This window comes from Enhydra lutris, unplaced genomic scaffold (assembly GCF_002288905.1).
Source record: "Enhydra lutris kenyoni isolate GAN:26980312 unplaced genomic scaffold, ASM228890v2 scaffoldscaffold6, whole genome shotgun sequence".
NCBI classification, from domain to species: Eukaryota; Metazoa; Chordata; class Mammalia; order Carnivora; family Mustelidae; genus Enhydra; species Enhydra lutris.
Genome location: NW_019154090.1, coordinates 29,314,262 through 29,328,303, shown reverse-complemented (window position 1 = coordinate 29,328,303; position 14,042 = coordinate 29,314,262). Strand labels below are relative to the sequence as shown.

The window sequence follows — 14,042 nt, the reverse complement described above, 5'->3', positions numbered from 1 at the left end:
CTTCATACTATTGTTCCTTGGATCTTTGTATTATCACACACACAACGAGCTTCATACTACGTTACAACAGATTCCCAGTAGATTTTTGCTTTTTCAAAAATCTTGAGTTTAGCCCTACCTACACCAAAAGATAAAGTCAATTCCCATCAACTTTCTAAAGTGGTTTAGATTTTTAACATATGCATTTTAAATGATGTGTATTTATTGTTTACTTATATTCAGGAAAAACTGGGAGGTTTAGCCATAATGCTGGCATATCCATTGGTAATCAATGTATGAAAGTGATTGTTTTTTGGAAGGGAGAATTTATACATTTAATTAGTTATATGCTTTAATTTTGTACATGTGTTGGCTCTCAAAGAATTTTCATTGTGTACCAATTATTTCTTAGAAATGAGTAATGAATTATCCTGGAATTGAAATATTCTAATTTTTATGGACCTTACAAAGTAGTAGTTTCTCTGAATATTAAACTTTTTTGTGTGTCTATTAATAACTTGTCATTTTTGATACTGATTGATTCCAGGGGGCCCACATAGTGTTTATAGCTGTTAAAAGTGAACTAAATGAAGACTTACAATTTTTGAAGTAATAGTTGCCTGTGTTTTTTACTATATTTTTTGTTACTTAGTGCCTCAATGATCACTTGTTATTCTTATTTAAAACCTGTTACTGTCTAATAAATGAGACATTTATGATAAAAATAAATTTAAAAAAATCTTGAGTTTACATACTGTCCCCAGGTTTTTTCCCCAATTTTACTGAGGTATAATTACTACCTAGTTCCTAAATAATTCTTTTTTTAAGATTTTATTTATTTATTTATTTATTTATTAGAGAGCATGGACAAGGGGAGTGGCTGAGGGGCAGGGAGAAGCAGGCACCCCACTGAGCAGGGAACCGGGCAGGATCCTGTGATCATGACCCCAGCTGCAGGCAAACACTTAGCCAACTGAGCTACCCAGGAGCCCCTTTCTAGATAATTCTTAAGAATTAAAGGGAAATTAAATTCCATGGGTACTTAAATTTTGAGTGCTCACTATGGAAAACTGGGTCACAAATTCTCATAGTAGTCTAATAAAGCTAATTTTATACTAAAATAGGTATAAAGTTGCAGGTGTGGGTACAAAAATAATATCACAACTCATTTAAATATAAGATTTGTTCTCTTCTCCTCCCCACTCTTCTTTTTAAGAAATCATATGTCACAGATACAGGCAAAGCTCTGCCCCAAATCTCATCCATCGTTTTCCCTCCTCCCAACATCTATCTTGAAATTGGTGTGTATCATTCCTTAGCATTTTTTTGTACTTTTTCTACATATGTATGTTTCTATAAACGCTCTGCGATATTGCTTAATGCTTTTAAAACACATATAAATGTGGCACAGCACAAAATCGTTTGAGATCATTTCCAGTTATGAGTATTGGTATGCCCCCCAAATTCCTTTTACAGTAAAAAATTGAGGCGTCTCTAGGGAGTGCGCGGCCTGGGCGGGGCCCCGGCTGGTGGGCGGAGTCTAGAGTTGGAAACGGGAGGGGCCATACAGCCGTTGGGCGGGGCCCGGGAGATCCGGGGCCTCCGGGTGGACGCGCCGGTTCCGCCTGGAAGCTGCCGTCATGGTGGCCCCCGTGGTGTACCTGGTGGCGGCGGCTCTGCTTGTCGGCCTTATCTTTTTCCTGACTCACAGCCGGGGCCGGACGAGAGCAGGTAGGAGAAGCCGCCGCTCCAGGGCCGGTGGGGCCGCGTTCTCTGGCCTCCTGAGCCTTTGTAGGCCGTCGCACCGCGGTTCCTGCGCATGCGCTGGGCTGACGAGTAGCTCCGCGCCGGTCGCGCTTGTCATGTTGCAGGCCAGTTGCGCGCCTGCGCATACCTGCGCGTCGCGGACGCGGCGGTGAGCCGCAGTGCAGCAACCCTACTCGCGGACGGGATGGCAGCTCCCCTACACCTTCTCCCCCAGTCTCAAAGATGGTCTCACTCAATCCCTGTCCTCGCCTCCCGGCATTCTAGACTCAAAGGGGCCCCGTTCCCTGGCGGACATGCTCCCATCCGTCATTGGGTCTATCCCCTGTGCGCCCCAGGAGAGACCGCAGGGTTGTTGCGTCCCACCCAGGCTGGCTCCAGAGCGGGTGCCAAGAAGGGGGCCCTTGAGTATACTGTGCCTACCTACGAGCTGTAACTCCCTGAATCTCTCTCTTGACACCTCAAAGAGAGCACCTGTGCACCCTTCTCTCTCCTGCACCCCCGACCAGGAGCTCAGGTCATCTGCTAGGGTACGGAACAGATGTGCATGTCATCCTCCGTCCCCCATTTCTTGTCAGTATGTGGTTTTGTGTATATGTCTCTCCTCCTCTCTGGGCCCACCGGCTACTTCAGAGCACTTATATGCTCCAAGGGCAGGGGTCGGGCGGGTGGAGAGAGCTGAAGTAAGGCAGATAGCCAGGAAATCTTCCTGGAAAGGAAGCCTCATTCCCCAGGTGTGCTCCTGGGTGGCATGCCTTATAAAACTGTGGCAGGTGGTGTTAGGCAGGCAAGAAATAAATGCAGTCTTGCAGTAGGTATTCAGATGTAGTCTGGAGAAGTCAGGGTAAGCTTCCTGGAGGAAGTTGGGCTTCATCTCCTCCTGCAGGGTGGTAGTCTTCTGGCCAGCTGGCTGGAAAGGTATTGACAAAGGCAGGAGGGAACAGATGATCCTGCTGCAAAGGACCAAGGTGTGGGTCTGGGTTATAAAGGCCCTTATGATCTGAGAAACTGGGGCTTTGTGCTTTAGGCTGCCATAAACTGAAGGAAGTTGAGTGGAAGATGAGGCTTCCAGGGTGCTGCTCCCCTGCCATCAGGTGGGTTGGACTGCTAGACAGTTGTGTGGTTCCTCTCTTCCCTACAGCTGGCCAGGAACCATTGCACAATGAGGAGCTGCCGGTAGTAGCAGGCTCAGTGGCCCAACCTCGGCCCCTGGAGCCTGAGGAGCAGAGAACTGGGGGCAGGCCCCGGCGCCGGAGGGATCTGGGCAGCCGCCTGCAGGCCCAGCGCCGAGCCCAGCGTGTCACCTGGGCAGAGGTGGATGAGAATGAGGAGGAGGCCATCATCCCAGGTGAGAAGGGCCCAGCCTAGAGGAGAAAGGGGCTGGTTTAGGGCATGAAGGGACCTCCAAAGCTGGGTGGAAGAGTGGGGTGTGAAGCTATAGTGTAGGAGACATGTCTGGGAGCCAAAGGATAGGGTTGGGGGAGAGGAGACATGGGACCCATCCTTTGGTCCTGGTTCTGGACCCTGACCAGCAATTCTGGACCCTGATCCCTATTCCATTGGGCTAGCCCCCTCTTCCTTCATTTTGGCTTTCAGTGTCTAAGCAAGAGGACAGGGATCTTTAGATTGACCTAGATAGTTCCTCATCCCACTTCTTATATCCTAGCACCTTATTGGTATGGGCACAGTCATTTTCTGAGAGCCTCACTCTAGGACCAGAGTACCCAGCTAAAAGCTTCTGCAGTTCCTGAGGTGAGGTCACCTGTAATCCTAGAAGGGTTTAGGGTTGGAGACATTTTTTTGATGGAGCTTCCATATCCCTGGGAGACCGACAGAGGCCCTGGGATTTTGAGAAAAAATATCTCTTCTGCAGTGCTCAAACCTGGCTTGAGCCTGAGGAAGGGGCACTTGGGAATTTTGCCCTGGTACTTTTGGGAATTAGCCCTTTAGCTCAAAAAAGAGGCAGTCTGGTGCCATTCCTCTTGTCTCAGACTTAGGATCAGACATCTCTGCTGCTTGGGCATCAACAGGTTTTGGTTTTTAAATTTTATTTATTTGAGAGAGCGAGGGCGCACATGCACATACACATGCATGCTGGGAGCACAAGCAGGGGGAGGAGCAGATAGGGAAAAAGTACGGGGGAATCTCAAGCAGATACCACGCTGAGTGCAGAGCCAGAAGCAGGGCTTGAGATCATGACCTGAGCCAAAATCAAGATTTAGGGGCCACCCAGGTGCCCCAACAAGTCTTTAACTTTTAGCTGGCCCTAACTTTAGGTAGTCTTGGGGTTGGAGCTGTCTTTTTGGCGAGGGGCTGAGCCCAGAACCCTTAGCAGTTCCTGAACAGAGTGAGGACAATTTTAGATACGAGGCAGGGATACATTTCCCCATGAGGCCATCCTTCCCTGAGGTTTAGCTCAGAGACAAACCAGAGAAGTCCGCAAGCCCAAACATCCCTGCCGGTGATTTTCAGACTCTTGGATATTGGAACGTGACATCTCCCTTTTCATGGTGATGCATTGGCTAAAGTTGCTATCTGTTCCCTTGCCCCGTGATTCCCTCACATTTCCCCTACCTTACCCTCTACCCTCAACACACACACAGCCCGCTCACACATTGTCACATACACACACTCAGAGCATTAATTTCTGTGTTCATGGTAGATGTCTGTGGAGGGCAGAGCTGGGCTAGTGACATCTGCAGGTGAGAGGAACGGGATTCGCTGCCATGTGGAAAGGGACAAGCGATAGGATGGATCCATCATCATCAGCCCTCTACAGGACCTGAACTGTCTTTCTTTGACCATACTCAGGCCAGGAGGAAGAAGGTATCGAGAAGCCGGTGGAAAGTCACCTGTCAGGGAAAATTGGAGCCAAGAAACTACGGAAGCTAGAGGAGAAACAGGCTCGAAAAGCCCAGCGTGAGGCAAGCAGGAGGGTTGGGTGCAGCTCTGGGAACGTGTGGAAAGGTCCTGCCTTCCTTGTCCCCTGTGTCAGGCCCTCCCCTCAGGCTCTTTGCATGTAGCTTGCCTGACTGTCTCTTACAGCTTGGGTCGATGGTCTGGCCCACGCCTTGCCACCCTGGCCTGTTTGTGAGGTAGGCAAGGTCTGGTTGGGGGTAGGGAATGTGCTCCCTATGAAGGCCTCTCTCCAGGCAGAAGAGGCTGAACGTGAGGAACGGAAACGCCTCGAGTCCCAGCGTGAGGCAGAGTGGAAGAAAGAGGAGGAGCGGCTTCGCTTGGAGGAGGAACAAAAGGTGAGACAGACCAGACATCCCCCCTCCCAACCTGCAGTCCTGACATCTGACACCTGAGCAGGCACCTTGCTTCTTCTTTTTTTTTTTTTTAAGATTTTATTTATTTATTTGACAGAGATCACAAGTAGGCAGAGAGGCAGGCAGAGAGAGAAGGGGAGGCAGGCTCCCCGCTGAGCAGAGAGCCTGATGCGAGGCTCGATCCCAGGACCCTGAGATCATGACCTGAGCCGAAGGCAGAGGCTTAACCCACTAAGACACCCAGGTGCCCCGGCACCTTGCTTCTTATGCAGCTCCTCACACTTCTAACCTAGGAGACGGCCCATGGACTGGGTTTAGGAACAGGCCCTGGTTTATTTGGTCCCCGGACTCTAAACACAACCTGTATGAAACTGCTGCTGAAAAGCAGAGCCGGCGATGGGGATTTTTGTGCTTGTGATTTATTGAACATGCCTGAAGCATTTAAAGAAAATTGCAGTGGTTAGAGTGGCTAAAACAAGCTAGGCAAGAAGGAGAAAAGTCAGAGAGGGAGTAGGGTCTGAATCCTAAAGGCCTTGAAGTTGTTAAAGGTAAGAGCTAATGGATCCTGCCTGAACCAGGTCCTGTGGAGGGCCTGGCCTGGAGGAGATAGATGCTCAGAGAATGGGAACCACTACGGTAGAGGTGGTTAGTGAGCATTTGTTTGCCAGATGCTTCCTTTCTGAGAACTGGTGCCCAAGAAAGGGAACATCATGAAAGTGCAATGTGTATACAGAGTGAGAGCCAGGAGTGCCCCAGTTAAGAAGACCTCGCTGGTGCCTTTGGCCTCTCCCTGGCCCTGCTGTCCAGGGACCCTTGCTGGCAGGAAACCTGGCTTTGGCTGCTGTAGCAGCGGGCCAGAGCACAGGAGAGAGGAGGCGTTAGTGGAGGTTGCATTTTTACCTTTCTGAATAATGACCCTGCCTGATGGACCTTAAATGTTCTAGGGTTCTCCTCCCCTGCACCTTACCTTACTGTGGTATATTTCCCACGGCCAATACCGATATATTGTCTTAACTAAACCCCACACATTATTCGTTACTCGGATTTCATTAATTTCCTCCACTATCCTTTTAAATGGTCACTTCTAGGACGCCACATTACACTTAGTTACCATGTCTCCCTAGGCTCCTCTGGTTGTGACATTTTCTTAGATTTTCCATGCGTTTAGTGATCTTGATAGTTTTGAGGTGGATTGGGCAAATACTTTATAGAATATTCCTCAGTTTGCTGGACTGATTTTTTTATCTCATGGTTGGACCGGGTTATGGATTTTGGGGAAGAAGATCACAGATGAAGGGCCGTTCTCAACGCCGCATATGAAGGATACCTGCTGTCAACTTGGCTTGTCACAACTGATGTTAACCTGGATTGCTTGGCTCAGGTTTTCTTTGCCAGATTTGTCTGCTGTGATGTTACGCCCTCCTTCCTGTAGTTCTTTGGAAACAAGTTGCTGTGCACAGCCCACACTTAAGGGGTGGGAAGTTATTCTCCACCTCCTCGAGAGCAAAGTATGCAAAGTATTGGGGATTTTTTTGTATGGAAGTTTTACCTTTTCTTCCCTGTGTGTATATTTAGTTGTTTATACCTACATGGACTGGTGGATATGTTTCGTGTGTTGCGTTACCGTCTGATACCATCTCATTTACCTTGTCACGTAGGTCAGCAGGAGCTCTTGCAGTTGGCCCTGTGTACCTTTGACGTAACCTCATTGTTTTGTTTTCTGAGTACTTGCTTCCTTTTTGGCACTGCAAGATGCTCCAGGCTTATTTTGTGTATTCTCTGTCCCAGCTTTAGCTACATGTTTAAAAAAAATCTTTTTGAGAGCTCTGGAAAATAGGCTGACTTGGAGGGAAGCTACGGCACTGGGCGGCGGTGGTGGTGAAGTGGCATGGTCGGACTGAGAAGTTTTCCGGAAGTTGAAGACAGAAGGGGTAGATAGGACTTTATTTCTGACCAGCTGGCCAGATGGCTCTGTGACGCACCGAGCCAGGGACCAGACGTGTGGGGAGTAGATCACAGGGTCTTTCTGGGATGTACTCAACTTGAGGTACCTGTGAGATGGCCCAGTGAGTGCGTCACATGGGAGGAGAGATTTGGGGCAGGGGTACAACGGTGGCAGTCACTGGCAAGGACATGGTTGTTGATGCTGTGGGCATGGCGAGGTGGCCTGAGGAGGGGAAGGAGGGAGGAGGGACAGGGCTGAGCGATGGAGGAGGTGAGAAGAGTAACCCAAGGAGCTAGAGGAAACCCAGGAGAGTGTGGGATCTGCCACCCAAGCGAGGGAAGACGAAATGGTCGGCTCTCCCCAGCACCACTGAGAGGACAGGGTTATGAGACTGATGTTGTCCCTTTGGATTGGGTGGGATGAAGGGCATGGGTAAGACCATAGCACTTGTTTTGGTGGAGTTGAGTATGATGGAATTGAGTGAATGGATGATGAGGAAATGGAGTCTGGGTGTGTGTACACGAAGTTTGGACATGACAAGGAGGGGATCATTGGCAGCATTTTAAAGGAGAGGGGGCTGAGCAGCACTTGCCTGGGAGATGATGGAACTGATGAGAAGAGGGGCCTCTGCCTGTAGCTCAGCCTTGGGTTGAGGGAGCAGTGTCTTAAAGGAACTCTGTCCCCGAGAAAGGGCCAGACTGTATGTGCTGGTGCCCTGTGGGGGCAGCAGAGCCCAGAACAGGGATGGGGTGGGCATCTGCCCCAACATACCTGACTCTTGTCCACAGGAGGAGGAAGAGAGGAAGGCCCGGGAGGAGCAGGCCCAGCGGGAGCATGAGGAGTACCTGAAACTGAAGGAAGCCTTCGTGGTGGAGGAGGAAGGTGTGGGCGAGACCATGACTGAGGAACAGGTGGGCCTGCAGCCCCTGGAAGACCCATCTCTGTGCCCACCAAGCCTGCCACCCCCTCCCAGACACCCCATCATTCCTTGCCTGCTGCCCTTGTCATGCCCTGAGAGGTGGGTGGGCATTAGGCCCAGCAGGCTCAGGTTTGGAAGAGGGGGTGCCTCCGAACCCCTTACTGTGGGAAGCTCTGCTCACACAGATGGCAAGCGGGTGGAATAAACCCCTGTAGCCCCTGCAAGGGGGACACTCACCTCGATTTCTCTGCTCCTCTAGTCCCACAGCTTCCTGACTGAGTTCATCAACTACATTAAGGTAAGAAGCCACGGAACGGAGCCTGGGCATCCACTCCCTGCCTCACACTTGTGTGTTGTGTGTTCATGTGTGTGCGTGTCATGTGTGCTCTCTGGGCGTGGAAGGAGTGGACCCAAGCTGGGGCTGTTGGTGGCTAACTTGAGCCCATGCAGGGGTGGGCAGGGGACCTAGGAATCAGCGCTGCCCAGTCCTGGCCAGAAGAGCCCCTCCTGCTTTGACAGTGGAGAGGGACCTGGTCTGTGTGGGAGGCCTGAGCCTTCAATCACTTCCTCACATTCAGGCTTTGACAGTCTCCCTGGTCCTCAGACCCCACGCTCAGTGAGTCACTGTGTTTTCAAGTTTCTTCACATATGTTTTCTGTCAGTTCTGTCACACTGAGCTCTGTTGAGTTGAAACAAGCATCCCCGGCCACGTGTTTCTGACCAGGAACTCGGGTCTGCAGGGAAATAGGATGATGTTTCCTTTGGAATCTAGGGCGGGACAGCACGTGTGTCCCCGTCCGTCTGGAGCCGGGCTGGATGCTGCTTGGAGTTGCATAAGCATGTCCTGCTCTGCTTTGCTGCTAAGCAACTTCTCTCCCACGAAGGATGCTCCGAGGGGAGAGGTTTTCAAGTGCAGCTCAGAGGTGCAGAGGCGGCTGAGGGAAGGAGTGCAGAGGGAGTGGAGGCGGTGGAGGGGTGCTACTAGGGGGTGCCAAGGAGCCAGGCCTTGCATAAGCCTCCCCACCCCAATTTCTTCCAAAGGGAGCAGGGTTCAAACTCCTCCCAGCAGTAAGGGGCTGGACTCATGGCCTGGGGGCCTGGTATTCCTAGCGGGGAGAGAGCTCATTCCTCTCTGATGGAACCCCCGAGGGCTGCCAGGACATCTCTCACACTTTCCTGCTGCTATTTGGAACTCACCATCCCCACTGACCCAGTGGGCAGTGACAGATCTTGAGTCTATCCTCCAGGAAGCCCTCATCCACCAGTTTCAGCTCCCCCTCACCTCTGCAGAGACTCAAATAGAGGCCCCGGGGGCAATTCCGGCCCTTGCTTTCAGAGGCTCTCTAGAGAGGCCGTTTTCTGGGGGGTTCTCCAGACTCTCCTGGACCGCAGAGGTCTTTCCAGCCTGCGCAGGCTGATCCTCCTACAGCTGCTGTCTCAGGGAGAAGGACGACTTCCGGAGCTCAGCCCACCTGCCTTCTTCCAGGCTTCCAGGGGAACGGGCCCTTGAATGCTAGCATTTCAGAACCTGAGACATGTTTTCGTGCTAGGTGTAGTTTATGTGCAGCGTAGGCCTAACTTGCTCTTGTCGATCCTCTCTCCCTTCTGAGCAGGGCTAAGTGGGTTGGTTTGTTTTTCTAAACGTACTTTGGGCCCCAGGATCTTCTCAGGCCAGGTCTTCAGGGACCCCTGGGGTGACTCTGTGGTCACATTCTGAGCTGTCACTGAGAACCCAGGGCCTACTCCCTGCTTTGTAGGTAGAGGCCAGCTGGCCAGGTCACCTTGTGCTTGCCACCCCCTGCCCCAGCCACCACTCACTTGCCTCCCGGCTTGCACATTCATTTTGGCATTTTGAACAGTCACATGCCATCTGCAGCTGAGGAGGCGTCACTGTGTCACTCCTCCCCCAGCTCATTTGCTATGGAAGATTCCTGGACACACAGAAGACCGCCTTCTCTCAAGTCACATGCTATCTGTCTGGGGAGGGGCTGGGGGAGGCAGGGCAGATGCCTGCGTAGGACCCAGCGGTGGACCCTTGGTCACACCCCTGCCCCCCACCAGGAACCGAAGTTTCTACCGAGGGTGTGAGGGAAGCACATGGAGCACGGCCATGCGTGGAAAGCTCTGAGCAGATTTAGTGACAGTAATTTTAAGGGTGGACACAGTGCCTCAACAGAGTGAAGAGAGGATGGGGAGCAGTGTGGCACGTCAGGGTGGTGGGGGTCTCAGGCCGAGGGGCCAGTGAACAGAGGTGAGACAAGAATGAGCTGTACTGCTCTTACCAAGACCTTGGCTCATCAGGGCTTCCCATCTGCTCTCTTCTTGTCCACATTCTCGCTTGTCGTCTTGCTGGCTATGAGCTCAAGGGCAGGAGCTGTGTCTTCTTCACCTCTGCACCCCCCCACACCTTCTCAGCTCCTGGTCCTGGCAGGTCTTCAGCAAACACAGGTCCTAGTGACAATTTTTTAATAAGCTTTTGGCATTTGTCAGCCTCTCCCTTCATCTCTGTGGTGCTTCCCCTTCCAGCCTGTTCACAATGTTAAAATGATACAGCTGGATACAGGGGAGAAAGGTAGCAGCTGTGCTCGACTCTCCATGGGTGTCTGTCTCAGGGTAGTCCCCAGGCCAGGACGTGACTCGTGGGGCAGGTGTTGGTTTGAGCAAATCCCTCCCAGTAAGTATGGGCATGAGAGTCGATGAGAGAGAGAGAGAGAGAGAGAGAGAGAGTGTGTGTGTGTGTGTGTGTGTGTGTGTGTGTGTGTGTGTACAGGCAGGTGGGAGAGCATGTGAGTAATGTGTGAGAGAAACAAAGCTCTCCCATGGGAGCATGGAGCCTGCTTAGCCAGCCACCCAGAACAGAACAGGCCGGTGTGCTGACCTCAGAGGGCTCCGGTGCTGAGAGGCTTTCTCCCCTCCCCCTCCTTGCAGCAATCCAAGGTCGTGCTCTTGGAAGACTTGGCTTCCCAGGTGGGCCTGCGGACTCAGGTAAGCCCTTGAAGGTGGCCTGCTCCGTGGAATATGGCCACAGGGTGTATATGGCTGTCAGAGGGGGACCGCCTTAAAGATAGGAGTCTTAATGCCCTCAAGCAAGAGTAGACTGTAGGAATTTTTTGGCACCCCAGGAATCTTGCCTTCCTACTAGACAGAGGAAAAAGAAAAGAGCCCAAACCCTATCACTCCAGCAACCCCTGTAAGCGAGGCAGCCCAAACCCAGTTACCTTGACAACTCTCTTGCAAACAGCCTGTGCCAGGCTTCATGGCCAAATGTCCCCACCACTCCTCTCCTGCCTTGAAGAAAGCCTCTCTCGGAGGTCTCACAGTGCCCTGGGACCACGGCCCTATCTCCCCTGAACCTCTCCAGACAAGAAGCAGAGTCACATTGGGGGTGGCCGTGAGAAGGAGAGGAGGAGATTTGAGTGTGGTGGGAGGGAGAGTGCAGCTGTCCTTTGGGATGGCAGTGCCCATCTCTGCTCTGGGATTTACTCTTCTCATAGGATACCATAAACCGCATCCAGGACCTGCTGGCTGAGGGGACTCTGACAGGTGAGAGGATGAGAGTCGGTCACCATAGGCCCTGGCCTTGGGGTGTGTCTAGCTACAGAGGGCCTGCAGGGGTCTTTGCAGAGGCAGGATGATCCCTGTCTCGGCCCCAGGTGGGGAAGTGGTGCGCGGGAGGGCCGCTGAGCAGAGGGAGGTGCCCAGGCCTGGGAGCAGCTCTGGGTGACTGGGATAGGCAAGAAAGCTGGATTTGGATTTGACTTGCATAGTCAGGACTGGGTGCAGGCAGGTGGGCAGGCTTGGAGGGCTCTGAGCCACTTGTGAAGGGGTAGGTGGGTGGGCATTCTCAGGCAGTGGTGGGGAGGAGACCCTAGAAGGCTCAGCCCCACAACCCTCCTGTCCCCACAGGTGTGATTGACGACCGGGGCAAGTTCATCTACATAACCCCCGAGGAACTGGCTGCCGTGGCTAACTTCATCCGACAGCGGGGCCGGGTGTCCATCACTGAGCTTGCCCAGGCCAGCAACTCCCTCATTGCCTGGGGCCGGGAGCCCCCTGTCCAGTCCCCAGCCTGACCTAGCCCTTCCCTTTTGGACTGGCAGCTCGCATAGCCTACCCGGACGTACAGCTTAATCCCTCCCCTCCACCCTGGGGGAGAGATGGAATGTGGCCAGGCAGTTACAGATTAAAGGCCTGTGAGCACTGCTGAGCTTGGTGTGGCTTGGTATGACAGAATGCCTGGCCTGGGAGTCCAGATGAGCAAGTGAAGTCTAGTCCTCAGAACATATCTGGGGGGTGGATGGGAGGAGCCCTGTGGGGGCAGATGAAAGTTCCATTCTTACCATGCGTTCATTCATTGAAAAAGAATATTGAGCAATTACTGTGTTTCTTTGTACCCTACAAAGATGAGGTTTTTCTCTCCCTCCCCCACTTCCCAGAGCAAAAGTAAGCAACCTTAGGGCAACATCTCCCCTAATTGGGGTGGGAGGTCTCATTGTTGGTTATGTGGATGGTTTGAGGAGCCCTACGGAGTGCTGAGAGCCCTTAACGAGAAAAGGGAAGTGCCAAGGATAGAATCCTAAGGAACATCAGCCTTTCAGAGGGCGGGAAGGGCGGTCAGGGAGGGACAGAGGCTAGGCAGGTGGAAGGAAGGGAGGAACCTGTTTGAACTGGGTAGAGTTGTGCAGTGGAGAGATGTGCTTCCTACGGTCCATCCCATGAATTTAGCTCTCTATCCTGGCCAGAAAGTTTAGACGGTGTGGGTGATTCCACCCACTGGTGGACGTAAGGACCATATGCTCAGGAGTGGGTGTGAGATGGAGATGTGTCTCTCCTGTAGGGTCAGTCACTCCAGTTGCTGTGGGCTGCTCATGGCATGAACATCCTGCTGTGCCGAGGGTGAGGCATGGGTTTAAGTGTATTTTTTATGCAGAGTTGACCCTAAACATAAACCACCTACTTCCTCTGCTGGTAGAGGAGACCGCTTTCTGCTCCTACCCTGGAGGAACCAGTCTGTGGAGACGGTGATGGAGATGGGACATCAGGTTGTAGGGTAGAGCCTTCCTGAGTGTCATCAAGGATGATTTTGACTCACTTGGTGCCATAAATAATAACTATAGTGCCTAAATTCCGAGTGAGGCGTGACTGCTGCTTCTGTCAGCTATAGGCACTCGGAGTCACCTGGAGCTAGAAAGGGCCACGTGCAGTGTTTGGAACGCCATCTGGGAGCCCACAGTCCAGTAGGAGAGGGAAGAAACAGAGAGAGGTACTGACAGTATGAGAAAGAAACATAAAATTGTAAAGGGAAAAGAAAGCGTACAGTTTGAGTGATGGTTCTCAGCCCTGGTTGCTCATTAGAAGCCCCTGGGGAGTTGTCAGCAGTCTCACGACAGGCTGCGTCCTGAACCAGTGCCATCAGACTCTCCGGGGGTGGGACCCCAGCGACATCAGTGGGAGATTTCAGCATGCGCCTAGGTCGAGAAGGTGGTGGGGGTGGGGTGGAGAGACAGGCCATCAAGTTATAAGTAATGAAAATCCCCACTGGAAAGGGCTTCTCCCAGAGCAAGACAGGAGCTCCGAGTCTCCTCCACCCTTCCCCTCCACTCTTGGTCAAGGCCATCCAGGCGGCAGGAGGACTGTAGCAGCCCCAGCTCCACTTTTGGTCAGGACATTGTACCCTCTATCCACAGGCCTGGAGGGGGGAAGAGGCACGTCCCTTTCTTGCGTCCTGGAAGCCTTCTAAAACCCCTTATGTCCCAAGGGCTTAGAGTGGAGGAGAAAACCTATGACCCTTTGAATTTTTTAGCGATCAACCCACTAATCTAAGAAATTTATCAGATGAGGTGTTCTTGAAATGGTGATTAACATTTTTCTAAGTATGTAGAACCTCTTTTACAATAAATGAGAACTTTCAGGTTTAGCCACTTGTAATTTTTCAAGCATTTAAACAATTATTACTTCAATACTTCTCCACATTTCAAGTTCCCAAATTTAATATATACTTTAATGTATACTTTAAATGCTTTAACATCTCAAACAGTAGACCAGACACATCTAGTAGTAGTAGAACAATGACATTACTGATCTGTGTGTGTGTGTAGTACTGAAATTGATCATAAACATCTCAGTACCATGGATTTACATTTGCTTATTCACTAGCTCTGAT

The 14,042-nt window shown here is 51.6% G+C and overlaps 1 protein-coding gene across 1 annotated transcript; it reads left to right on the top strand.

Moving 5' to 3' along the window:
- The first annotated feature begins 1,563 nt into the window (after positions 1-1,563).
- LOC111141809 (DDRGK domain containing 1) lies at positions 1,564-12,254 on the top strand. Its single transcript, XM_022494636.1, has 9 exons — positions 1,564-1,710; positions 2,885-3,091; positions 4,555-4,667; positions 4,896-4,997; positions 7,749-7,871; positions 8,139-8,177; positions 10,808-10,864; positions 11,374-11,422; positions 11,786-12,254. The coding sequence occupies exons 1-9, from the start codon at positions 1,620-1,622 to the stop codon at positions 11,950-11,952; spliced, it is 948 nt and encodes a 315-aa protein (XP_022350344.1). The 5' UTR covers positions 1,564-1,619; the 3' UTR covers positions 11,953-12,254.
- Positions 12,255-14,042: the final 1,788 nt, after the last annotated feature.

Bases quoted from the DNA above. Each gene is read 5' to 3' on its own strand.
- LOC111141809 (XM_022494636.1), top strand. From the start codon at position 1,620: ATGGTGGCCCCCGTGGTGTACCTGGTGGCGGCGGCTCTGCTTGTCGGC. The intron at 3,092-4,554 runs GTGAGAAGGGCC...GACCATACTCAG, and splicing joins GGAGGAGGCCATCATCCCAG to GCCAGGAGGAAGAAGGTATC. The intron at 4,668-4,895 runs GCAAGCAGGAGG...GCCTCTCTCCAG, and splicing joins CTCGAAAAGCCCAGCGTGAG to GCAGAAGAGGCTGAACGTGA.